The sequence below is a fragment of the Haliotis rufescens genome, unplaced genomic scaffold, assembly GCF_023055435.1.
Source record: "Haliotis rufescens isolate VD_foot unplaced genomic scaffold, xgHalRufe1.0.p SCAF_8, whole genome shotgun sequence".
Classification (NCBI taxonomy): Eukaryota; Metazoa; Mollusca; class Gastropoda; order Lepetellida; family Haliotidae; genus Haliotis; species Haliotis rufescens.
In genome coordinates this window covers 42665843-42693049 of record NW_025964372.1, presented here as the reverse complement: position 1 = coordinate 42693049, position 27207 = coordinate 42665843, and the positions used below count along the sequence as shown (strand labels likewise).

The 27207-nt window shown below is 41.0% G+C and overlaps 1 protein-coding gene across 3 annotated transcripts; it reads right to left on the bottom strand.

The window, feature by feature from the left end:
- Positions 1-1240: 1240 nt before the first annotated feature.
- Positions 1241-27099, bottom strand: LOC124114982 (folylpolyglutamate synthase, mitochondrial-like). 3 transcript variants are annotated; one of them, XM_046475755.2, is made up of 13 exons: positions 26921-27099; positions 21066-21197; positions 17519-17637; positions 14947-15076; positions 12524-12766; positions 11995-12072; positions 9959-10103; positions 8380-8481; positions 7486-7583; positions 5794-5849; positions 4935-5010; positions 4246-4315; positions 1241-2141 (listed from the first exon to the last, which is right to left on the bottom strand). In XM_046475755.2, exons 1-13 carry the CDS (start codon positions 27011-27013, stop codon positions 1696-1698), a joined length of 1788 nt encoding a protein of 595 aa, XP_046331711.2. In that variant the 5' UTR covers positions 27014-27099; the 3' UTR covers positions 1241-1695. The 3 variants fall into 3 exon arrangements, with proteins under 3 accessions (XP_046331711.2, XP_046331708.2, XP_046331710.2); XM_046475752.2 differs by lacking the exon at positions 26921-27099 and adding an exon at positions 26544-26798; XM_046475754.2 differs by lacking the exon at positions 26921-27099 and adding an exon at positions 26544-26798 and having other exon boundaries at positions 5794-5846.
- Between the last annotated feature and the right edge of the window lie 108 nt (positions 27100-27207).

Genomic DNA, 27207 nt, shown 5'->3' with positions numbered 1-27207 from the left:
TTTTGGGGGGGCGGGACTGATTTTCTGATAATGAGCAGTTTATCAGACTAAACATCTTCAATACTTCATTGGCATGTAGAGATGACATACGTTCATCACCATGAATTCATACAACTGCTTTTCAATGCAGTCGCTATTTTTAACCAACAAATCAAAAGGTAACCTAGTTCCAACGAGATGAAAACCAATGAGTGCTCAGTATACATCGCTTACAGCATGTACTCAGACCAATGAGAGCTCAGTTAACATAAAAAACAGCACCGTTTTCGGCCTGACATCACGCACAGTATGAACCATAGCCTAGTGGTATCTGCTCTACACCTTGCTTCAAGGCAATGGTAGGGTCAGCGTAAATCTCACGTACATGTCAGTGAGTGAGTGAGTGAGTGAGTGAGTTGGGTTTAACACCGCTTTTAACAGTATTCCAGTTATATCGCGGCGTGTCAGCTTAATGTGGGAGGAAAGCCCGAAATGATGCAGGTCTCAGACGTTTACCACTTCGGTGACACCCACGAGCACGGGTATGGTGCTGACAAACCTAGAAACATAATCGGGGCGAACCGGGATTTGAACCCACAATCATAGGTTTCTGGCGTGCCCAAGGGACGCAACTCTGCACAGCACATTGCGGCGCCTGAGACGACTGGGCCACCCGTGCCCCCTGTACGTGTCAGGTCTCAGCTGACTTATTGTGAGTATACACAGCCTAATTTCATAAGTTGAGTAAAAAAAGACACACATTACCATCACACATCCATATGAAGAGATTTCTCCAGACCTGCCAAGTCTGCAGCCAATGTCAGTGCAACTACCACACTGGAATCACAAACTTCCCAATTCATGTAGTTCTAGTTATAATCAATGCTATGGCCGACGTATTGCTGACTTGTATTTCACTGATAACAGAACCAATAAAAAGGATAGAAAAGGCTTTAGCCCTAGTTTAACACTATTGCATTGACTGCAAAGTTAAAATACCTCCCAATTTAAGAAGAAGAAAAAATTAACAAAAATCCCAGTTGGCCTGTCAAAGGGCACTTAGTTTGGAATTCCAAGGTGAATCCCTGGTGTGTATTCATGGGTATTGAAGGAACGTCGTGTATACAAATCTGTGAAATATTGGTGATTCATACTAAGGTACAATAACTCTCATCTTGCAAAGGCTTAAAAAAGTAAAAGAATTGGTTCTCGGGCAATGGTTTTTGAAAATGTAGTGCGGGCGGGCGGTGTCTTTTTTGGGGGGGGGGGGGAATGGGTTGTACAAACTTGTATGTAACCAAAAAGGGCCTCCCTACATAAATGTATTCCTTGATACCGGTACTGGAATACAAGTTGGACTTGGAATATTTACGGATTTTTTATACATATATTTTTAATAATTGAAATATAAACAAAACGTGCGACGAACTTAATGATGATGCGGGCGGTGCCTGAGAACCAAGGCTATCATTTTTTTTAGCCATATATAAATGAATATTAAGAAAGACAGAGCCACAGGTTACTCTTCTCTCAGTCTTGAAAATCACTGCTATTCTTTTATATTCAATTAATTTATGAAACATCAACACAATTTCAACAATGAAATTTTCAACCATTTCAAAGCAATAAAAGTCATTAAAAATATAAAATATTCATTCTAATTTTTTTCCAAAAGATCCAGAGAGGAAATTTGTTGTTGGCTAGTGAAAATCTTCATTACCACAGCTCTGGGTTGAGCAGCCCCAGTGCACCCCCCACCAAGTGCATGCTCCCCGTGACTAATATCTGTATGTGAGCGCTGCCTTGCAGCTTGTCTGATACTGGAGGAATGTCTACATCAGCAGGCAGCTTGACCGTGGTGTCGCGCCCCTGCCCCGCCCAAAACAACGCCTGGAGGATACAAGGGAAGGCATGGGACTCGGCACTGCCCTCCGAGGGGAGGTCTTTGGAATTGCAGTTGTTACTGTTGAGATCAATCTGGTCGGAATTCAACGCCCCATTGTGCAGTGCAGAGTCGATGAGCTCAGGGTTATCGCTTGTGGAGTTGTGGCTAGATGCCGGTGGTACGTCTTTACTGTGAGCGTTGATGTGGTCCCAGATTTCCTTATTGACCAGCGAGTAGTTGAGCTGTTTTTCTTTGGTGACGGTTCTGTTTATTTGGTCTGGAAGGGAAAAAGGAAGGGTTAAGTTTAAGTTATGATGATGACAACGACAACAACAAGAAGAAACAAACAACACCACCAATAAGAAGAAGAAGAAGAAGAAGAGGAAGAAGAAGAAGAAGAAGAAGAAGAACGATACACCAACTGTGCAATCTGATACGTATCACGATACTTGTATGTACTCGTATCTGTAGTTTAGTAACCCATATTTTTTATGGACAGGATATTCAAATATCTGACACACTGATGTTTACAGTTGGCAGTGTCAAGTATGGCGCAATTGATGAAAATATTTAATTTTTCACTACTAATGAGTGTTTGGTGTAACATTTATAAAAGAATACATTTAAGGTAAGAATCTAGCTATTTTCTTACTATGCAACTGTGATTGATACTTGTATATGGATGTGAAATATTGTGATCCACTGATGCATCAGTGTATCGTTCCACCACTGCCGTGTATCCTATCTTGTTTGATCATGAAATACCGGTATACCCTTGACCCATTAGCCACCGTAGAGGCGCCACTGCAGACAATTACTGGCCCTGAAGGGATTCCATCCATGGTTCCCCGATGTAAAATATCCATGGTTACCCGATGTAAAATATCCATGGTTAACCGATGTAAAATATCCATGGTTACCCGATGTAAAATATCCATGGTTACCCGATGTAAAATATCCATGGTTACCCGATGTAAAATATCCATTGTTACCCGATGTAAAATATCCATGGTTACCCGATGTAAAATATTCATGGTTACCCGATGTAAAATATCCATGGTTACCCGATGTAAAATATTTATGGTTACCCGATGTAAAATATTTATGGTTACCCGATGTATAATATCCATGGTTACCCGATGTAAAATATTCATGGTTACCCGATGTAAAATATCCATGGTTAACCGATGTAAAATATCCATGATTACCCGATGTAAAATATCCATTGTTACCCGATGTAAAATATCCATGGTTATCCGACGTAAAATATCTCACCCTATCTGCATACAAATGAGAATGCATTATGAGCTCTGTAGGAAGCACAAAAAGTATGACTGTTTGAATCACAAAGTTTATCAAACATATAGATTGTACATTTCATGTAATCAACATATGTGTGCTGGTAAGAAAATACACTCAAAGTTTAGTTTGTGGGTTTGTTTGTTGTTTAAAGCTGCACTCAGCAATATTCTAGCTGTATGATGGCGGTCTGTAAATAATGGAATCTGGACCAGACAATCCAGTGATTGTATCAAGACCATTGATCCATGCAATTGGGATACACTGACATGCATCAACAACATCAGTGAGCCTGACCAACCGATCCTGTTAGTCACCTCTTACGACGGGCACTGGTGCCTGAAGACCTATTCTAGTCCAGGTCCCACTTGCGCAAAGTGATCTTAGTGCTAAGATGATCGTAACTCCCATACTTTAACATAGGCTTACAATAGTCGTAGCACTAAGATCGCTTTGTGCAAGTGGGCCCAGGTCTAAAATGTCACTGGTCCATTTTCTTCAGTCTAACAATGAAGCCCCCTTCCATCATAGGCATAAAGATTCTGAGCATGTGACATGACATCACCAACATTCTTGGAGATCGAGTGATTGGTGCCACATGTCGGCATCGGGGACCCCTTTTTCACTCAGGTGTGTTGAGGCGAAATTGGGTTTTACTATGCGTATATGGTTATTTCATCAATATTGTTACAAACATGCATGTGTGTGTGGCTCCTTGGACTAGCCTGGACTAGAGCTGGTTTTGTAGTGCTATACCATGAGATGCTGTTCCAATGTTTAACATGGATTTCCCACCTTATACTGAATACAAGATGAACAGTCCTTATTTTGCCCCCTTAATACTAAGTGTCAGGAACGGTAACAAGTTCTATCTTTTAACGTCTGTAGGCACGAAGTGTGTGTGTGTGGGGAGGGGGGGAGAGAGGGGGATTGAACCACAGACTTTCCTCTCTCTGGTTATCACTGAGAGTCCCTGGAAATAGATAGACCAATGTAGATCTCTGTCCACCCTATTCAGGAAAATATCCTCCCAAAGACAGGCACTCATTGACCTGTGAAAGTCAGATGAAGAAACACCTCACCTGGTGCGTTGCCCACGTTTCCTGTGAAGGCCAAGTTTGGACAAAACACTGCAGCATCAAAATTCAAAGGCTGAAAATAAAATAAAATACAGAATAATTCAGTAATTGTTAGGGTCTGGTACAGACAAACCAATGATTGATGTTATGAATGAGGGAAGATGACAATCAACCAAAACACAAAACCTGAACACTTGATCTTATGTTGTTTTTTTTCCCGTCTGTTCTTTAACGCCACAGTCAGCATTATATGACAGTGGTCTGTAAATAATCAATTCTGTACCAGACAATCCAGTGGCTGACATGCGCATCCATCCACGCAACTAAGATACAATGACATGCATCAACCAAGTCAGCGAGCCTGACCACGCGATCCCGTTAGTCGCCTCTTACGACAAGCATTACGACAAGAATGGGTTGCTGAAGACCAGTTGTAACCCGGATCTTCTCGGGTCTGGTCTGATCTGATGTATTTGCTTCTAGCAACATGAACAGGTCACAGAAGTCAGAGATCCAGAGTTTACCAAATACTGTGTACTGTAAGCCATGTACAATCTGGTTTGAGATGAGAGATTTGCAGAGTGTTGATTTATGACGAAAACACTGCCCAAAGGGAGATAAGGCTGTATGTTAGATAACTGGCACCCACGCACAATTTCTGGTAGAGATGGTTTTGTGGCAAAATGTCTCACCTTTAATATTGACAACAATGCTGTGGAGTTGCGATCTCGGGTTGCATTGAAGACTAGAATACGACAAACTCGCCCTCTGTCAGAACAAGAAACTCAGTTAGACACCCAAACCAGACTCATTACAATTTTCAAATGAAGAATGTTGATTTCAAGCTTATGGGTAAGAGAAATTCTGTGCTTGGAGATAAGAAAGATGAAGTTGGGGAAATCTCTTCGAATTTAGTTAGCTTTTACCTTGCTTTTATCAAAATATTTTAACAATATCATGGAAAGGGACAACAGATATTGCTTCACACATTGTACCCATGTGGGTAATCAAATACGGTTCTTGGGGGTGACGAGTGAACGCATTAACCACTGGGCTACCCCACTGCCCTTTCTGAAATAAAGCTATCATGGTAAGGGTATGGATCATAATAGAATAGAGATGCAATACACTGGATTATCAAGGATGACAAACAATTGAGGCCCTTCGAAAATGGTAAACACAAACTTTATATCAATGGTCCATTTGCATCAAGTATACTCGGTTCCAATGCAATTAATTCCCATATTTCTTGCAATTTCTAAGGATGTTCCTCTGTGTGAACTGTTTGATGTTCTAAAAAAAATGACCCCATGAGTTGGCATCTTTTGTGAAACCTTTTCTTATTTCAAGAATATTTAAATAAAAATAACAAAATGTGGTATAAAGGCAACGATATCCATGTACATAAGTGCATGAATAATTTGTTAAGTTTTTTATTCATATCTCTATTATTGCAGCACGCAGCACTCAGCAATGGTCTAGCTGCATCATGCAGGCCTCTAAGTGATCAAATCTGTCGGCCATTGATCCATTCACTTGGAGTCAACTCACTTGTGTTTAGAGGCTTCTTTCTTGGATGCTTGCTGGAACCATTCCATACACTGCTGCTGGCAGAGAACATGGCACATGAGTGAGTGAGTGAGTACGGCCTTACGCTGCTTTTAGCAATATTCCAGCAATATCATGGCACAGGGTTAGAAACTAAGTTTTTGTCCACTAGTCGTTATAATGATAACATATAGCAAAACCCTTAAAATGGGCCAATTTCTACTAGTCCTTAGGATACCTTTACTATTGGGCAGTTTGGTAAGGACTACAGGACTAGTGCCAATTTCTAACGCTGTGGCAAGGGACACCTTGGGCTTCACACATTGTACCCATGTCAGGAATCGAACCCAGGTCATCATCGTGACGAGCAAACGCTTTAACCACTAGCCTACCCGACCGCCCCTTTGGCACATGAACATCATTGTCACTACCAAATGGGCATATAATTAAATTATGCAGATTCACACAGTTTGCACATCGGTTTTTCGATTCATACCTCAATGAACCGAAAGAAATACAAAGTCAATCGTTAAGTATACACTACGTTCGTCCGTCACACATGAATACATGAGGCCCATATGCAGTGTAGCGACACAAAACAAGAAACACGAACTGCACAACAATATTTGTAACAGGCACTTAGTAATGATGAAGACCGGATTAACTGATGGATTACAAGTTATTGTTCATTCTTTAATGTGATTTATCATCCAAATCTGGCTCCCACAGGAGATATCGCTTGGATGAGTCAAGCGATATTTACACTGTAGATATCGCTGCAATGAAATTACATCACAATGCTTTGCAGACCATTGTGACATTACTGGTTACCATGACATCACAATCAAATGACATCACTAATGGCTCTGCTACTGAAGCTGTTTGCAGTACTTTTTACACTGAAGACACTGCTAATTACTGTCTACAAATTGAAAAAGCTGAAAGAACGATGTTGGAAGATAAATAAAATCTCACCCTCGTGTCTTTTGATATCAAATATATCAACACTCGTAGATAAAAGTGGCAAAAATCCTCGGCAAGCGTCAGAATTTTCCCACTTTTATCAACTCGTGTTGACATATAATTGATATCAAAAGACACGAGGGTGAGATTCTCTATATATGTAGTTAACTTTTTAAAAAATTCTAAAATGTTGACACAATGTGAACATGGTGAAATAAAGTGGAAACTACAGATAAGGGAGGAGAATGAAAGACTGCGTGTATACTATAAATGACAAGACAATGGTCAAGCTGTTGTTTTGGACATTATTTTGCTCCTATGAGGAGCAAGTTTCTGGGTGAAGTTCTTTTCTGAATCTACACGACCTCCAACTACCACCTTGGTAACTCTGTGGCAGATTGGTTGGTTGGTTGGTTTGTTTGTTGTTTAACGCCGCACTCAGCAGTATTCCAGCTATATGACGGCGGTCTGTAAATAATCGAGTCTGGACCAGACAATCCAGTGATTGACATCATGAGCATCAATCCACGCAATGGGGATCGATGACATGCATCAACCAAGTCGGCGAACCTGACCACCCGATCCCGTCAGTCGCCTTTTACGACAAGCATAGTCACATTTTACGGCAAGCATGGGTTGCTGAAGACCTATTCTACCCCGGAATCTTCACATTGTTTTTGGAGATAAGAAAACAACAACAACAACGAATATCCAACCCTGTCTACAACTCACCTGTATGCTCTCAATGGTGTGAGCTCCATCCATGTAATATGTCACACCAGGTCGACTCAAAATCTGGTTACGGCCAGGCCAGTAGCACTTGGACAAACCTGATACAACATGGAACATGGAGAATATATCTATATGGACCAAGCCTATAATACCTCACAGTACACACAGTACAGGGAAGACACAATTGTCACATCCAACTTGTCCGCAGTTCATTCAGACAAGTGACTATGCAAAATAATTAAATCTCTGGACATAATAACTGGTCCCTCTAGATTTTCACTGGTCTTGGGACTAGTGGCCATGTTTATCCCTGCAGTAATGTTAACCTCCACAACACACACCAGTCAGTTTACCCAGTTGCCAAGGGTTGGTTGGTTGTTTTGTTGTTTATCATCGCACTCAGCAATATTACAGCTATATGACGGCGGTCTGTAAATAATCGAGTCTGGACCAGACAATCCAGTGATTGATAGCATGACCTTCGATCCCCGCAATTGGGATCGATGACATGCTTCAACCAAGTCAGCGAGCCTGACCACCCGATCCCGTTAGTCGCCTCTTACGACAAGTATAGTCACTTTTTAAGGCATGGGTTGCTGAAGATCTATTTTACCCCGGATCTTCATGGGTCTGTTGCCAATGGAGGTAATCATGCATCATGGTTACATGTTGCTATTCTTACACCATGTAACCAGTAAAGTGTTAGTATTACCTGCAAAATCAGAAGCAGCCATCCCCATGTCTTCCTGAATGCCTCAAAACGTTCCCATCCCCCTAACAGTGAATTGAAAGTGTAGCACGTGCCACAAGCAGGGGGAGACAACTCTTGATCTTAACGTTGGCAGGTATTTAAGAAGATATCATGTAGTGTAAAATTCAGTACATGCTACTAACCATTCCTCATTTCTTCTGTGAGGACTGTGCTATCCAATTTTGGAATCTTTTCCCATTCATGGAGTTCCGACTGATCACAAATCCACTTTCTCTTTGATAAATCTGAAAAAAGATTTCAACAAGGTGATGTGTCGGAAAGCTGTGTAAAAAATTCAAAATGAATGTTGGTTTGGGAAAATAGACACTGATGCTAGATTAATAATCAATCGTGTGAAACAAATAGAAAATAATCAATAAAGAATTCCTTCCTTGTATTGGAATAACAATAAAAACAAGATACCAAAGCTCTTTATGATATTTACTTTTCTCATAAACACATCAACAAGGAGTGCTAGGGCCATATTCTTCCCCCAGTCCCAAGGGGCGCTGGGGACACATTCTACCCCCAGTCCCAAGGGGTGCTGGGGACACATTCTACCCCCAGTCCCAAGGGGTGCTGGGGACACATTCTTCCCCCAGTCCCAAGGGGTGCTGGGGACACATTCTTCCCCTAGTCCCAAGGGGTACTGGGGACACATTCTACCCCCAGTCCCAAGGGGTGCTGGGGACATATTCTTCCCCCAGTCCCAAGGGGTTCTGGGGACATATTCTTCCCCCAGTCCCAAGGGGTGCTGGGGACATATTCTTCCCCCAGTCCCAAGGGGTGCTGGGGACATATTCTACCCCTAGTCCCAAGGGGTTCTGGGGACACATTCTACCCCCTGTCACATGGGATACTGGGGACACATTCTACCCCCAGTCTCAAGGGGTGCTGGGGACACATTCTACCCCCAGTCCCAAGGGGTTCTGGGGACACATTCTACCCCCAGTCCCAAGGGGTGCTGGGGACACATTCTACCCCCAGTCTCAAGGGGTTCTGGGGACACATTCTACCCCCAGTCTCAAGGGGTGCTGGGGACACATTCTACCCCCAGTCCCAAGGGGTTCTGGGGACACATTCTACCCCCAGTCTCAAGGGGTTCTGGGGACACATTCTACCTCCAGTCCCAAGGGGTTCTGGGGACACATTCTACCCCCAGTCTCAAGGGGTTCTGGGGACACATTCTACCCCCAGTCCCAAGGGGTTCTGGGGACACATTCTACCCCCAGTCTCAAGGGGTTCTGGGGACACATTCTACCCCCAGTCCCAAGGGGTTCTGGGGACACATTCTACCCCCAGTCTCAAGGGGTTCTGGGGACACATTCTACCCCTAGTCTCAAGGGGTTCTGGGGACACATTCTACCTCCAGTCCCAAGGGGTTCTGGGGACACATTCTACCCCAAGTCCCAAGGAGTGCTGGGGACACATTCTACGCCCAGTCACATGGGATACTGGGGACATATTCTACCCCCAGTCCCAAGGGGTGCTGGGAACATATTCTACCCCCAGTCTCAAGGGGTGCTGGGGACACATTCTACCCCCAGTCACATGGGATACTGGGGACACATTCTTAACCTGGTCCCATGGGGTTTGAGGACCCATTCTACGCCAGGACCCAACCCACTGGGGGCTGAGGAAACATTACATCTCCGGTCACATGAAGTTGTGGGGACACATTCTGTTTTGAAACCCAATGGGGCACACTGGATTCAGCTGTACCTTTCTTGTGGTTGTCCATCCATATCCGACAGAGCTGCATTGCTAGGGTGGCATTAAACTGCTGCATGTTGCCAGCAATACCGAGGTGGACGGGCTCCCTGCCACTGGTGTACGAGTCCAGGGACGGCGTCACGTACAGACTAGCCTGCAGTCGAAAAGAACTGGTAGAGATCATTACCTAGGACTCACTACTAATCTTACAGCTAACAATCAGCACTTAAAGAAAGTGCATATAGAAAAGGCTTCGGGCTAGCAGACTAGCATGAATTTAGAATACTGAAAATTCCACAACAACATGGCTGCCTGCAATAATCAAGGTAGGACGAAACAACACCAGTGAGTGAGTGAGTGAGTTGGGTTTAACGCCGCTTTTAACAGTATTTCAGTTATATCACGGCGTGTCAGCTGAATGTTGGAGGAAAGCCCGAAGTGATGCAGGTCTTAGACGTCTCGCTGAAACCCACGAGCACAGGTATGGTGCTGACAAACCTAGAAACATAATTCGGGCAAACTGGGATTCGAACCCACAATCATAGGTTTCTGGCGTGCCCAAGGGACGCGACTCTGCACAGCGAATCGCGGCGCCTTAGACGACTGGGCCACCCGTGCCCCCAGCAACACCAGTAATCACCCAGGTCAATGATCTGACAACTCTCTAAGGAAGTAGAAGATATTTGTTGTTGTTGTCAGTTTGCCTACATGTTGTCATTATTTAGGCAAGAGTTAAAAAGCCCAGTCATTTTCTCCAATTTGATACGGCATCTGAAGAATGTGTGTATTTGTATCTCGTTTTGTATGCAAAGGTCTTTGACCTAACTTGAAAATAAAGTCATGGATAATACTATCACCTGGGGTCTGCAACAACCCTCAAGACACCATGGCACCAAAAATGAGTGAATGAGTGAGTGAGTGAGGTTTTACGCCGCTTTTAGCAATATTCCAGCAATATCACGGCGGGGGACACCAGAAATGGGCTTCACACATTGTACCCATGTCGGGAATCGAACCCGGGTCTTCGGCGTGACGAGCCAACGCTTTAACCACTAGGCTACCCGAACGCCCCGCACCAAAAATGAACCAAATGCATGCAGACGTTCTGGAGACACTAACACCAACTGTGGTATCTAAACTAAGCCTAAAAGAGTTCTAGTGTGGCTATGGGCATCTTCCCGAGGCAAGCGAGTTAACCGACTATAAAAGTCCTGTACATACCCTTGCCAGACTTGGCTGGAATTATGGAGTTGTATTTAGGGTGGACGAATGAGTCTTTACAGTCCAATCAAAATCCCGTAACGAAATTGGCATCTGGTTCATATACAACATGGCAACAGCCTTGCCAAATTCTTTCGATTGCTGGATTTGCAGAGCATGTGTACAGTGAACTGGGTTTTGACAGATATTTTCTAAATCTTTTCCTGTTTTTAATAAAGGTGCTCAAGTGATTTGATGCACTTTGTGAGGTAAAACCTGTTTTATTAAACAAAGATCTTTATTATCGAAAAAACGTCTCGACTCCACCATTCTGTTTGAAGCAAGAGCAAGATTTGGTTGGTTGGTTTGTTGTTTAATGCCACAATCAGCAATATTCTAGCTATATGACGGTGGTCTGTAAATAATTGAGTCTGGACCAGACAATCCAGTGACTGATATCATGAGCATCAATCCCCGCAATTGGGATCGATGAGATGCATCAACCAAGTCAGCGAGCCTGACCACCCGATCCCATGAGTTGCCTTTTACAACAAGCATAGTTGCCTTTTACGGCAAGCATGGGTTGCTGAAGACCTATTCTAACCCGGATCTTCATGGGTTGCAAGAGCAAAGGATATGAGAGGTGGAATCTGATTGGTCATAGGGACATGGAAGGGACATAATTTGTAATAGCCAATGGTTGCGCTACCATTGAGCCCAGAAATTTTCAGCCTAGTTTAATTGGCAAGGGTGGAAAATGGGCTTTAAAAATCAGTCAACTCTCTTGCCTCAGGAAGTTTTGCTGTGGGGGGCATAAATAATCATCCATGGCACACTTGACGTACCCCCTTCTCTTTCGTTCTGTTGAGAAGCACATTCATGGCTGCTGCTGGTTGGGGAACTGTGACTGCAGGAACATTACGCTGTAACCATAGAAACAAAGAATGTAACAGTTAGTCTTAAAATTATTGTAAACGTTATGAATTACAGAATCAAGTCATCAAACAGAGATCAGTGTGATCTTCCATGCTCCATTGTGACGTTCTCAGTTAAAAATTTCAATACATCCAGATGAATTCGTTTCTTGTTTCAGCAAGAAACAGAGCAAAAAATCCGACATTTTTTTTTAACAGAATGATTTGATTTTTTTCAAACATTTTCTGAAAGAAATCAACCTAAAATTACACAACATTTCTATGTCTTCGTTTGACCTCACTTCATCCTCACCATACAAATCCACAAGATCAGTCTGGCATGTGAAAATCCTTTCACAAAGACACTTCACAAATATCTACCCCAAAGTAAACAAGTTTAGTATATCTGTCAACTGACTTTTCAATTTAAATGTTAAAGCATACATTCATTCATTATTACTTTGAAAATCCCTGCTTTCTGCCAAGCAATCTTGTCTATTGTGTCTCCGAGGACTGATGTGTGATCTAATCCAAGGGAGGTAACTCCACACACAACTGGGGCCTGGAGGAAATTGGTAGAATCATATTCTCCACCGATGCCAACTTCAAAGATGGCCACGTCAACGTCTTCCTCGAGGAACATGTGGCAAGCCATGACGGTGAGGAAGGAGAAGTACGCTGGCATCTCACGGGCATCAGGATCCTACAGGGAACATGAGGCAAAGGTGATAAAAATTGAATTGACTTTCACAATTGTCATGTTACCGAGAACCATTATCTGTACTATCATGCTTGTCTAGGAATGAAGGCTTGTTTTCATTCTTTAAAAACTCCTTAAAACTTTCAATTTGTTTGAGTCACAATAAAAATTAATGTTGGGAATAGAAAACAATAGCAATTCTAAAATGCTAATGGATAGCAACATATTGCTATTTTATGCAAACACACAAGGGAGACAACTCTTAACACCAGTCAAACAGAAGCTTTTACTGCTGTGACATTGAGTTACCAGAGACTGAGGATGATAGATGAAGCCTACATTTATCAAAGAAATTATCTGCTTGTAAAACATCTTGCTACTACATGTTATACACTATCTCTTTTTCACTTTCATTGTTTATGTAATCAGAAAATTACATGAAAAATTAAAAAAAATATTATCTGTCATGACCCATGTCCTGCTAACAGTGGCTCTTAGCATAGTAATATGAGTGAGTGAGTGAGTGAGTGAGTGAGTGAGTGAGTGAGTGAGTGAGTGAGTGAGTGAGTGAGTGAGTGAGTGAGTGAGTGAGTGAGTCTGGTTTAACGCCGCTTTTAACAGTATTCCAGTCACATCACAGCGTGTCAGCTTAATGTGGGAGGAAAGCCCGAAGTGATGCAGGTCTCAGACATTTACCACTTCGGTGAAACCCACGAGCACGGGTATGGTGCTGACAAACCTAGAAACATAATTGGGGCAAACCGGGATTCGAACCCACAATCATAGGTTTCAGGCCTGCCTAAGGGACGCGACTCTGCACAGCGAATCGCGGCGCCTTAGACGACTGGGCCACCCGTGCCCCCTACAGTAATATGAGAAAATCCTGGGAAATACCTCCATTTTCTAAGCTTTGTATGAATAACGTGCAACGATTCATTGATGTTCGGCGTCATTAGAAAGCTTTGAACATCAATAATATTGTAGTAACCTCCCCTGGAGTATTTTCATAGTTGTAACGTGCAATACTATTTGATAGAAATCGGTTGCTAATGCCCCTTTTTTCGTTGTAATCTGCTACAAGGATCGTGACTGGTCAAATTCAAGCAGCCAATCAAATTATGGCAATGGATATATGATAAATTTCAGATTTAGACGAAAGGTTTTGGTTAAATCATGCTATTCTGAACGTTTTAAGCAGGAACTTGTGATGTACATTGAAAACTTTGTTAACATATCGTACTAGGCTACAACCCTGAATTTCTCACGCGAACATTATTGAATTAAACATTGCGACTGAGCAAAAAAATTGAGGCAACAAAATCCGAGACATCATTTGACTTACATTGCACGCAATCACAGGAAAAGATGGAAATAGTAGCTTAGACAACTTTTACATTTATATTTGTTGATTTTATTTATTACTAGATATAACTTATGTAAAGATTTGCTTGAAATGTCTTCGTTTTGCTCTTTGACATGTTTGATATGGACCTGTTGTAGAAGCATGTGTCCCAGATTATTTTTTTCAACAACATTGCGGGAAATAGTTAATAAATTATAAATATGTCGACAAAATATGTTAAATTGAATTGAAATATGTATTTTTCAGACATTGTGAAAAGTCATTGAATTAATAAATTAATGATATGACAGGTAGGTTAATAAAATCATATATTATTTTGATGTGGCTACGGCCTGCGGTGTCTGGGAACACATGATGTCGTGGCCGGTTTCGTAGTCTGCGGTGTTGAAAGAGTTAACAAACCATAAAAGTCTAGTTTCCAACCTTATCAAACGAGGCTGGAATTTAGTGACCCAATCGAGGTGCTACCAGTGGCTGTTAAGAGTTATGTCCCTTCTATGCCCATCCTATTGACTAATCACATTCCACCCCTCATATCACTTGATCTCCCTTCAAACAAAATAGCGGTACCCAGTCAGACGATCTGATCGATAATCAAGATACACATTGTAATCGAATGAGTCTTACATCCGAAGTGCATCAAATCTATTTAACAAGCTGATTAAATACATGAAAAGATTTGGGAAATATCTGTCGATGCCCAGAGGACGGTACACATTTTGCAAATCCTGCAATCAACCACCAAAATCTGCATAGCAGTTGCCATGTTGTCACCTCAGGAAAACGGCAAACACACAGCTTATCTTGTGCTCTGACTTACGCCTTTAACTTGGTACTTGGTGGCTTCCAGCTTATTGTACACTTCCCAGAAGTATTGGCTGAACAAGTCCTTAGCAACCGGCCTCCCATTCAGGCGGAACCTCTCATTCACAGTCACCAGGTGGGGAGAGCTGAAACCATGGCAAAACTAATCACATCTGAGATTACCTTAGTGAGTGAGTGAGTGAGTGAGTGAGTGAGTGAGGTGAAATTGGGTTTAACGGCGTGTCCAAGGTTATTGCACTTATATAGCGACGTGGATGTGGCTGTTTGTACTAGTCCGGACTGATGCCGATTTATAGTGCTAGCATACCGCAAGTACCATGTTTTAACGTCTTTTGGTATGACGCGGCCGGGGATCGAACCCCGGACCTACCGCTCTCCGAGCGGACGCTCTACTACTAGACCACGGAGGCAGTCCGAGTGAGTGAGTGAGTGAGTGAGTGAGTGAGTGAGTGAGTGAGTGAGTGAGTGAGTGAGTGAGTGAGTGAGTGAGTGAGTGAGTGAGTGAGTGAGAGTGAGTGTATCGCTTTTCATGTTTAGCAATGTTCCAGCAATGTTCCAGCAGGAAACAGCAGAAAGGGGCTTCACACATTGTACCAATGTGAGGAATCAAACCCGGGCCTTCTGCATGAACACTATAACCACTTGGCCGCCCAACCACCCTGAACCATACTGGAAGGCTTAAACTGGGCTGCTTCAAGAACCCATGCATTCTTCCCTTAACTCTTTCAACACCAGTCAACCAGAAGTGTTTACTGCTGGGACACCGAGTTCCCAGAGACTCTTGTGTGATAGATGAAGCCAACATTTATCAAAGAAAATACCTGCTTGTAAAATATATTTGCTACTACATGTTATACACCATTTGAAAGGTCTGATCCTATGGTTTATAAATATGAAAGTTATATGTTTCAAATTATTTAAAATAATGCATTTACAACTTAATAAAATTCGTTGTAAATAAAAAATGTATGCTAACACGTTGTTAACATCCAGATTAAGGACCAAGGAAGCGAAAACTTGACGATTTTCGGCAAATATATGATTTCATAATATCCACGTACCTATTTCTGTTTTATTTTCATTGTTTACGTAATTGGAAAATCATTTTAAAAAGAATTATAAATAGTTTCTGTCATCACCCATTTCCCGATAACAGCGACTGTCCGCTCAGTAAAATGAAGAAATACCCCCGTTTTCGAGGTTTCGTATGAATAACACGTTCGTCGAAGAATGGCATATGACACATCGCTGGAAAGCTTATTCCTTCATCTACACGCTCGTAACATCGACTGTTTTTTTTTCATAGTTATAACAAGCGATTTCATTGGATTAAAATTGGTTTCTAATGACGCTTTCTTGCTGAAATCTGCTACAAGTTTCGTGATTGGTCAATTTTGAGCAAATGACCTAAGGCAGCCAATCAAATTACAGCTGTGATACCAAGCTCGTGTTCGATAAATTACAGAAGTTTGCGAAAGAATTTTGTTAAATCGTGTTATTCTGAACGTTTTGAGCAGGAAATCACGATATATATTAAAAATATGGAACATCGTGAATGTATCGTGCTAGGTTACGAGCTGTGACAAAGATTTTTTATGCATATATTTTTGCATTAAACATCGTGTCCGAGCCGGGAATTCAAGGCGACGAAAGCCGAGATGTCATTTGACTTACATTACACGCGATCGCACGAAAAGATGGAAATAATAACTTAGATGTAAGTTTGATTACTTTTAGATATATTTTTGTTGATTTTATTTATTACTTTGTATAATATATTTAAAGATTTGTTTAAAACGTCTTTATTTTCCTCTTTGACGTGTTCGATGTGGACCCGTTGTCGAAATGTGTGTCCGAGAATTTTATTTTCAATAACATCGCGAGAAATAGTGAATAATTTTTTAATTTAACGATAAAAAATGTTATATTGAAATGGAATATGTATTTCAGACATTGTGAAATGTGATAGATTTAATAAATGAATGACATTACAGGTAGGTCCATAAAAATATATACTATTTTGACGTGACTACGGCTTGGCCGGATAACCGGACTGCGGTGTCTGGGGACTCGATGCTTCTTGGCCGGATAACCGGCCTACGGTGTTGAAAGAGTTAAACTGGGCAGTCGAAGTTGGTTCGGGGTTCACCTGATGTGACATTCTATGAGGGTGTCCTCAGATCTTCATTCAGAGGGGTATTGTATTCAAATAAAAGGTTTGATTTGAGACAGATCAAACCCCCAAGTCCAACCACCTGATACATACAAGTACAATACAATTTGGTTGGTTTGTTGTTTAAGACAGCACTCTGCAATGTTCCAGCTATATGACGGCGGTCTGTAAATAATCGAGACTGGACCAGACAATACAGTGATTAATATCATGAGCATCGATACACACAATTGGGATCGATGTCATGCATCAAACAAGTCAGCGAGCCTGACCACCCGATCCCAACCCACAGTGGAGATAGAGGCAAATCTTCGTGAAAGATTTGAAAGTTCTATACTGACTAAATTTCTGATCTGAACTGTCATTTGAACACTCATGTAAACAGAATAATTACCTGAACATGCCTGTCTTGTAACCATGGTGACGAAGAATGCTCTCGCAGAATGCACTGGTTGACCCTTTGCCTTTTGTGCCACTGATATGAATAACCGACAGTTTTTCAAGGTCAGGAACCTAAGCATAAAAACATTTAACAATGGAGTACATACACAACGTTATTATACTTATGTTTTAGTGTTTCTAAGTTACCGTATTTGATGTAATAAGCGCCCAGGACGCTCTCAAAATTGGAAATAGTGGGATCTTATCAGAATATAATTGTGATGAGAACAAAAACAGAGTTGAAAGATCGTAAATTTTGTGGTTTATGCTGACAGCCTGAAATGATACAAAAGAAAAGTATGTGCGTATCATACATAACAGATATATTTTCCAGAATTTAATTGCCCAAAATTAAGGGTGCATATAACACACGAGAGCGTATTATACACGAATAAATAAGTCTTGTGTACATTGATCAATCGGAAGGTGAGCTAATTTTGATTTGTTCACTAGCCAATATTTTAGCAAATATCGCCTTGGGCGCTTATTACGTCGAATACGGTAATAAGTATTTTACTGTCCAAAAAATAGCAAAAGATCACACTGAATGCAATCCTACAAAACCTCTGAATTTATGAAATAAGACCTATAAAGAAATTCTAAGTTAGGACAGCCACTCAGGTAGTTTGATATCCCAGACAAAAATGTCCAAGAGGTGTGTCTGATGATAAAGTATTGTTTTATAATAGAACTGTGAGATAAGAACACATCAGCATTGTAAGTCAGCCCCTAGCAACACAGAGCAGAAAGATAAGCTTCAGCATTGCAACATGTATTACACCACCGTACAGTCGACATGTTCAGAGGTGGGTCATGATAACCCCACACATACCGGTACCGTACATATCACAATACTTGAGCCGTGATAAATCTAAAAACTTTGGGAATCACTTTTTCTACTTGACATCAAAGTTTTGAATTGATAAATTCGTTCTTGAGTTCACAAGACACATTGAGTGAGTGAGTGAGATGGGTTTAACGCCACTTTTAACATTATTCCAGTTATATCACGGCGTGTCAGCTTAATGTGGGAGGAAAGCCCGAAGTGATGCAGGTCTCAGACGTTTACCACTTCGGTGAAACCCACGAGCACGGGTATGGTGCTGACAAACCTAGAAACATAATTGGGGCGAACTGGGATTCGAACCCACAATAATAGGTTTCTGGCATGCCCAAGGGACGCAACTCTGCACAGCGAATCGCGGCGCCTCAGATGACACATTGACTTACCTATGTAACAGATAAGGCTGTCAGTACTCGAGATCTGGTTTGACACACAGTGTTCCCGGTTACCGGTAATTACCATTTTTTTTACCAGTAAAATTGGGCTTGGGCTGGTAATTCATGTGACTGAAAGTCCCAGTGAACCGGCAAATAAAATACCTTATAAATCTTTGGTCTTGAAGAAAACAGAGATATTTATATATTTTTCGAATGAATTCAGCTTGTCTGTTGTCAGGGATTCCCCTTTGTCTATTTTTAGTGCAAGGAAATAACATTTCACTTTGCTTCAAGGTTAAAATTATATTTGTAGCTACTTCATCTTGAAATATTGAAAAAAAAAAGAGGAAAACATTGTGAGTAAACTTTGTGTGAATGATGTGTAGATCTAACATAGTTACTTCAGAGATGACGTCATTGCATTGAACATGATGTTGAAAGAAGTATAGAAATGAAATTGTCCTAAAATATTAGGGGGGACTGGTACCGTATACATGGTATATCGCTTTGTAAAAGGCGAGTTTTTGGTACTTACAATTAGGGTTTTTTCAAGGGGGTCGTCTTATACACAGGGTTGAAGAGTTTGGATGTGTTTTCCCTCAACACAGACATTACTGTGAGCGCGTAACACCGGAAGTACCATGTCAACAAGTTTTAGAGTTGCCAGTAGTTTCAAAAGCCAGCGGTAAAACTGACATAGCAATCATAAAGCTACGACTGTCGTAAGTGTATGTTGGAGTACAGGAGTTACGTTAGCAGTAGTGCTAGGGTCAACGTGAAACAAGGTGGTCTGGTCCAGGGCCCCGTTCATCTACAATGATCGTAAGCCTATGTTAAAGTATGGTACTTACGATCACCTTAGCGCTAAGATCGCTTTGAGCATGTTGAGGAACGGGGCCCAGTGCATCTGCTCAGCACAATTCTGAAGAAAGTTCTAAAATAATTATTTCTAACAGACCCTAAGTTTGAAAAAACATGAAACCTAGAGCTGACTGATAGGATGCATTAACAAAATCTAAGGCCCTGTGTACGCCCATTTCCATATTTATTGATGTTTCTCCTGTTCCATTATTCCAATCTGATGTAACAAGCTTGTAATCCCCTCAAGGCCACTCATGCCATTCTGTGACAAGCCAAATGCCCTTCGTGTGGCAATTATATGTCTTCACAGATTTTTTAAAAAAAGAGTCTGCGCCCACACCCAAAACAGTATTCTGAATAGAACTCTGCAAAGCTAAGAAAATAAAAATGATTGCCATTATACATGTTATATATACAACTCAAAAGAAGTTAGAGAACTCCTGATTTTTTTCATGACTATTGTTAATAATTCATGACATATTAACCATAGTCATATTAAAAAATCAGGTGTTCTTTAACTTCTTTTGAGTAGAATACTCCAACCAGCACAGTGTGCAAGCTGGTGTGAAGGTTTGGTGTTGCAAGTTACCAGCAGGTGAATGTCAGTCCGACAGTCACATCAAATACATACTATAGACTGATATTAGTGAGTGAGTTTGACTTAACAACGCTTTTAGCAATATTCCAGCAATATCATGGCAGGGGACACCAGAAATGGTCTTCACACATTGTACCCATGTCAGGAATTGAACGCGGGTCTTCGGCGTGACGAGCACACGCTTTAACCAATAGGCTCCCTGATCGCCCCTTGACAGATATTAACATGATCAAACTGACTGAACTGGGTCATGCCATGGTGCCTTCGCTTGATGTGGCAGGAATGTCCAAAGTGATGCAGATCTTAGATGTTTACCACTTTGGTGAAACCCATGAGCATGGGCATGGCACTGATAAACCTAGAAATACGGGCAAATCTGTGATGTGATTCCAGGATCATAGGTTTCTGCACCTCTAAGGGACGCAACTCTGCACAGTGAATAAACCACATATACCCTGTGTACCATACATATACCCCAACTGATACTGCTACATCAAATATATCTTGCGGACATGTTTCAATTTGATACTATAAAAGAATCAAAACAAATTGAAAATAGATAGACAACAATTGTTCGAGTGAGCTGGGATTAACTTGTGCATGTTGTGCAGTGTCACATGACTTTCATGGACATGTAAACTGTCCTGACACTGTCCTGAGTGTTTACTGTCCCGCTCAGAAATTCATGCACAGCCTGTTTTCTTTGTGGCGGGGTATAAGGAATTTATTGTCCCACTCAGAAATGTATCCCCCCAATCAGATGTCAACTTTCTCACATGGAGGTAAGATAAAGTAGTTTATCATGAGTGGTATGTCTTACCTCTATATCACATCGTTTCAAGTAGTTTATCATGTGCGGTATGTTCAGATGGCGCCTGGAATCCCGGGTGCTGGCAATTTTGGCCAGCGTCTCAGCATTTGACTGAAGGGTATTCAATGTCTGGATGGCATCCTGCAAATTAAGACAAATAAATAACAAGAGAAGAACTATTTCTAGGACAACGCTGAATATGTTGTTTATAAAATGTAGTTTAACCCAAATCCATCAGATCATGAGAGACTTCTTTTGTGTGCAACTTTACAGATTTCTGTGCGATTAAATATAAATAAACGAGACATTTCAATTTTTAAATATAATTTATCAAAATGTTCAGACTTGTTCCTTACAGCCATCTTATGTTTAACGTAAGGTGTCCCATTCATGTAACCTCGGTAGAAAGGGTTGTCCCCATTGCAGAAACTATGCACTTAGTTAAAAAGCACGGAGCAAGGGCTAGAACTGTAAAAAAATAATTTATGACACCAAAGTATCTCTTATAAAAGCATGCAAACTTTCATTCAGTAGTTTCTGAGAAAGGGTAGTACACACTAAGTCGAAAAGTACGGAGCAAGGGCTATAGCTCTACAAAAAAGAAATTTAAGACACCAAAATTTTTGAACTTCTTTAAGTGTGTATCAGTGTGTAAAATTTCATTTCTCTAACTCAAATAGTTATTGAGAGAATCTGTCCCCTTTGGCATGTTTGAAAAGCGGACAGACGGACAGAAAGACACCAGAAATGGGCTTCACACATTGTACCCATGTCAGGGATCGAACCTGGTTCTTCGGCTTGATGAGCGAACGCTTTAACCACTAGACTACCTGACTGCCCCTTGGGTTTTGGGAGTTTTAGAGACTTCAAACATACAAATAAACATATAGTTCTGTGCCAATCTGCACACTACTAATATACTACTATTCTGTCAAGAAGTACATTTGGGTTCACAATAATTGTGATAAGTTACTAGATTTTACAAAGAAACAGAACTGAAAGTGTCTAAAAAAGTCAAGACCAACAATGTTTGTGGTTTAACGCCACACTCATCAATATTCCAACTTTTTGGCGGAGATATGTAAATAATCGAGTCTGAACCAGACAATCCAGTGATTGACATCATGAGCATTGACCCACGCAATTGGGATATGATGACATGCATCAACCAAGTCAGCAACCTGACCACCCGATCACGTTAGTCGCCTCTTATGACAAGCACAGTCGCCTTTTACGGCAAGCGTAGGTTGCTGAAGGCCGATTCTAACCCGGATCTTCACGGGTCAAGACCAACAATGACGTGCTGTAACCCAAGCCCTTACAACAAGGATGAGATGATGGAGATCCACTCCACATCAGACTCCTCGTAGTCATGGTCTACAAAGTAAGAAGAGTTAAGAAAGGCATAATTTTCTCCATATGTGCGTAAATCTAATAACCAATCTATCATGGCCTAATGATTTTGTTTGTTTGTTGTTTAACGCCGCACTCAGCAATATTCCAGCTATATGACGGCGGTCTGTAAAATAATCGAGTCTGGACCAGACAACCCAGTAATTGACATCATGAGCATTGACCCATGCAATTGGGATCGATGGCATGCATCAACCAAGTCAGCGAGCCTGACCACCCGATTGCCTTTTACGACAAACTTGGGTTGCTGAAGACCTATTCTACCCCGGAATCTATCATGGCCTATTGAAAAAATAGAGAACACACCTGAAATCGGCTACTCATCTTGTCACCAACAACATCCACTGTGACCTCTGCATGAAGCAATCATGCACTAGCATAATGTACACAATACTCTAGCTGTAGTGTTGTAGTTACCCAAATAAATGCATGCCAGTTTCTTCAACTGGATTTTATTTCTTGAAATGAAAATCCACTAAAATCCACTGAAAGACCCTACAATCACGAGTAACAGTTATTTGGGAAGTCACTATGGTAACTACCAAATCAATTAATGTCTCGTTCAGCTGTCAACAGTGATTCTGGTAAATCAGGCTATGTGACGCTGATAAAGGGTAAGTACGGTAGTGTTATCGGGAGCATTATCAATGTACGTCGTAAGACAACGGCCAGAGTAAGCTATCACACTCACAGAGGCATGCTTATCAGCCCATGACAGCAGTGGCAAGGCCTGTTTGTTTTTAGTTTGTTTATTGTGTGCTAGATGCCACAGACTTAGTTTCTAGCACAGACATGTCAACAAAGGGACCGGTCATTTATTACAGTAGTGGATGGAGCAGCGGGACTCAGGGGAGAGTCACTATAAAATTGGACAGTCTCTTGGGGAGGGTCATAAAAAATAATACACATATTTGGGAAGGTTCATGGAAAAAATATTTTAAAAATAATTTTATAATGAAATATAGAGTTCTTTTCTTCTGTTATTTTGTCTTTCCAAGGAGGGTCATCCAAAAATATGAGTGAGTGAGTGAGTGAGTGAGTGAGTGAGTGAGTGAGTGAGTGAGTGAGTGAGTATGGTTTTACGCCGCTTTAAGCAATATTCCAGCAATATTATGGCAGGGGACACCACCAGAAATGGGCTTCACACATTATACCCATGTCAGGATTTGAACCAGGAATTTTTGGCGTGACAAGTGAACGCTTTAACCACTAGGCTATCCAACCGCCCTCCAAAAATATGACAAGCAATAGCATGAATAGGGGAGGGTAATTATTATCACCCTCCCCCGCCCCCCCCTCCCCTACCAAAAAATGGCCAGTCCCAAAAGTAATGTATTGTAGACATAATCTTTGAAATATAGTACAAAAATTTACTTTCTCAAGTTTGGAGGAGTTATCACATAATGACAATGAGTTGCAGGGTTTTACCTTGGGACTTGGGTTATTCATTTTGGGGGTCCAGGGGATTCACAACATTTATTTGTAGGAGTCCCACATCTTCCCGAGGCAAGTGAGTTAACTGACTATAAAAGTCCAGTTTCCACCCTTGCCAAACTAGGCTGGTATTGGCTGGACTAACGAGTCTATGCATAGTCCAATCCAAATTGTGCTCCGAAATCGAAATCCTGTTCGTAAACTGTCATGCAGATTTCAGTCGATTGCAGGATTCGCTAAGCATGTGCACCGCTAACTCGTTGTCAACAGATATTTTCTAAATCTTTTCATGTTTTTAATCAAGGTGCTCACATGATTTGATGCACTTAGCGATGTAAGACAATATATAGATCTTGATTATCGATTTTACATAACACACATTTCACCTCACTTCAAACCTGGATTCAGATTGAATAATTAACCCAGACACAAGAAAGGCTAAATGGGAACCTTTATCAGGTAACCTGAGTGGTGCTACCACTAATTATACCTGTAATCATGGTAAATTCATCAACTGAGCATCAAGTGAATGACGACAAATACACAAGTGTAGGGTCATACCAGAAAACATGGATGACAACAAGGGAGTAGTAATCGTATTATCCGAAAATGCTTTCACTGCAGGGAAACTTATTTTGATTATTAAACTATAACCATCAGGGGTATTTCCAAATAATGACATCAGATGAGCTTCTGTCGTTCTTTTTGTCTGTTTGTATAGGCTAAGGAAATTAATTAACATCCACCTTTGTTGAAATCTTCATAGATCACGGTAACCAATCAGTGTTCAAAAATGCGTAAAACAAATATTGCCTCCAAGTTTATTTAGCTGTCCTTGTAGACGGTAGCCCAGTCTCTTGTCATGCTCAGTGTGTTTGCGAGCAAATCGACTCACTGCAGCTAGTAAACCCTAGTGGCCCGTGTCAGACAGCCGAGAAGAAGCCAGAGATTAGTGCCCCTTTAATTGGGGTGGATAGGTGATTGGCAACCGACATATCGAAGCCAACCCATAACAGTTAATTAGCCCTGTCTGATTGGTGATAGCGATAAAACAACTGGAAGCCAGGACTTCAATTATCACTAATTGGTAATTGGCAATGGATAACGGGCAAACGGAAGGCAGGGGGTAATTAACACTGAAAATGGCAATGGACAAATGGAAGCCTGTTTCACATTATTAACCTGTGACGGAGTAAGTATATACCCCGAAACCTTGTGATAATAAAGAAGTTGCATGATATCCATAAATTCTCTTCCTTATGTGTATCACTAAATGTGTGAAGTATTACTGGTAAATTGAGGTTCATTCTTTCCACAATAGATATCACAATATAATTTTGTCATGCTCGATATATTGGGTGAATTCAAATTTGGAATTTGATCATGTGTTTAATGTTATATACTTGCCAAATGCCTTCGCTGCACAGGAGCAAGCATCCGGGGCCCAAAGATAGTGGCATATTTATTGAATGAGAAAACATCATGTTGTACCAGCATCTTGTTTGTTCCATTTGTGAACTTCAGTTCACACCTTAATTTATCAGATTGCTTCTGAATTAAAAATTTAGAATTATACAATATATTGTGATAAGTATTGCAATACGGCCTTGTACATTGCAAAATATTGTGATTCACTTTAAACCTCCAATACCCATCTGTATGTATCACGTCTAAATGCACTTCAAAGACTTTAAACGAGGACTTGTTTCTGAATATTATAACATACAATGCCAGGCAGTTTAATCAATCCTTTGACAAAGGTGGAGTAAGTAGTTTATCAAGGGCTGGGCTGGATTAACATTTATTTTCTTCAGTGAGTGAGTGAGTATGGTTTTACGCTGCTTTTATCAATATAGTCCAGCAATATCACAGCGGGGGACACCAGAAATGGGCTTCACACATTGTACCCATGTTGGGATTCTAACCCGGGTCTTGCTGTGATGAGCGAACGCTTTAACCAGTAGGCAACCCAACCGCACCTTATTTTTTCAATCCCAGTCACACAACAAATAAATATAAAAGTAATTATGGTAATATATGTTTAAAAACATTTATCTACCCTCAACATCATATTTTGTTCTAAAAGAGTAAATGTACAGTCTGAGCCAAAAAACCCCATTTAAGTATATTTGACTGAACTTGTAATTTGGCATTATTTTTCAGAGATGTTAGTTTTGTATATGGACTATTACTACCACAAGTTGATCTTACGAGACCATCAGACATTTTACTAAAGAGGGCTTGGAGCTTGTGGATAAAATAGCAGACTTATCTTATATCTTATAGTAACTAGTAAGTTGTACATCAGGTCCTAATGCAAGTCTATTGGTCTGACCAGGAGAAAAATCATTTTCAGACTAAACAATCATGATTAATTATGGGGCGGTTACATAACAATGTTAGTGTTATTGTTGTGATTTGGGTAAATAAACATGTTGTGCATAGATGCATTTTTGGTGTCTGCTAGAGACGATTTAAAGTCCCGATATGGCGTCTGCTAGGCACATTACATATCGTAAGTAACAAATATTGACCAATGGATAAAACTTCAAATGAAAGTGACAATTATATTTGTAACGTCCAGATATATCTCAAATAAATATTTGCTCATTACTGAGAAAAACATATCATATAACACACCTGCCAAACGCATCTGATTGCAATGGTTTTCACCATGCTTGCGCGACTGCTCTTCCGACTTGGCATTACAGTAAATCTCCTCAGAACGTGAAAACATGCTGTCATCCTACCCTCCTCTTTTCTCGCGTTCGTTAGTCATAAAGAACGGTTGTTCTTTGTTTGTTTACTTCATACTTCAATATGCAGCATAACTAAAGTGCCAGTAAATCGTAACACTGCCATCTCATTGTCGGCAGCGACAACATTTAGGTCAACACGTGTGTCAGGTCAACTGATCACGTGATAAAATCATGTGACCGACAAGTACCTGCTCAAAGGGACATTTACGCGCGTTGGCAAATGTCAAGGCTGATCGTCAGAACGAAACAGTGCCTCACCTTGTATGAGTGCATTTTGGACTCGAGTGTACTTGTTCCTGCCGATGTCATAACTCTTCTACTGAATGTTATTAAAGAAACCATACGTTTCATTGCAAACCATTCAATGTTTACATTCTACTGGATTTCCCAGTCTCCCACGTGCGGCCATAGTGCGCAAATGATACACAACCGAATCTGTTCATTATTTATATGGATACGTAAGTAAAGTTAATTTAAAATGGGTTTCGTAATAGAAGAAAAATGTGGTGCAATTTTCCCAATCTTTAACATAACATATATAATAT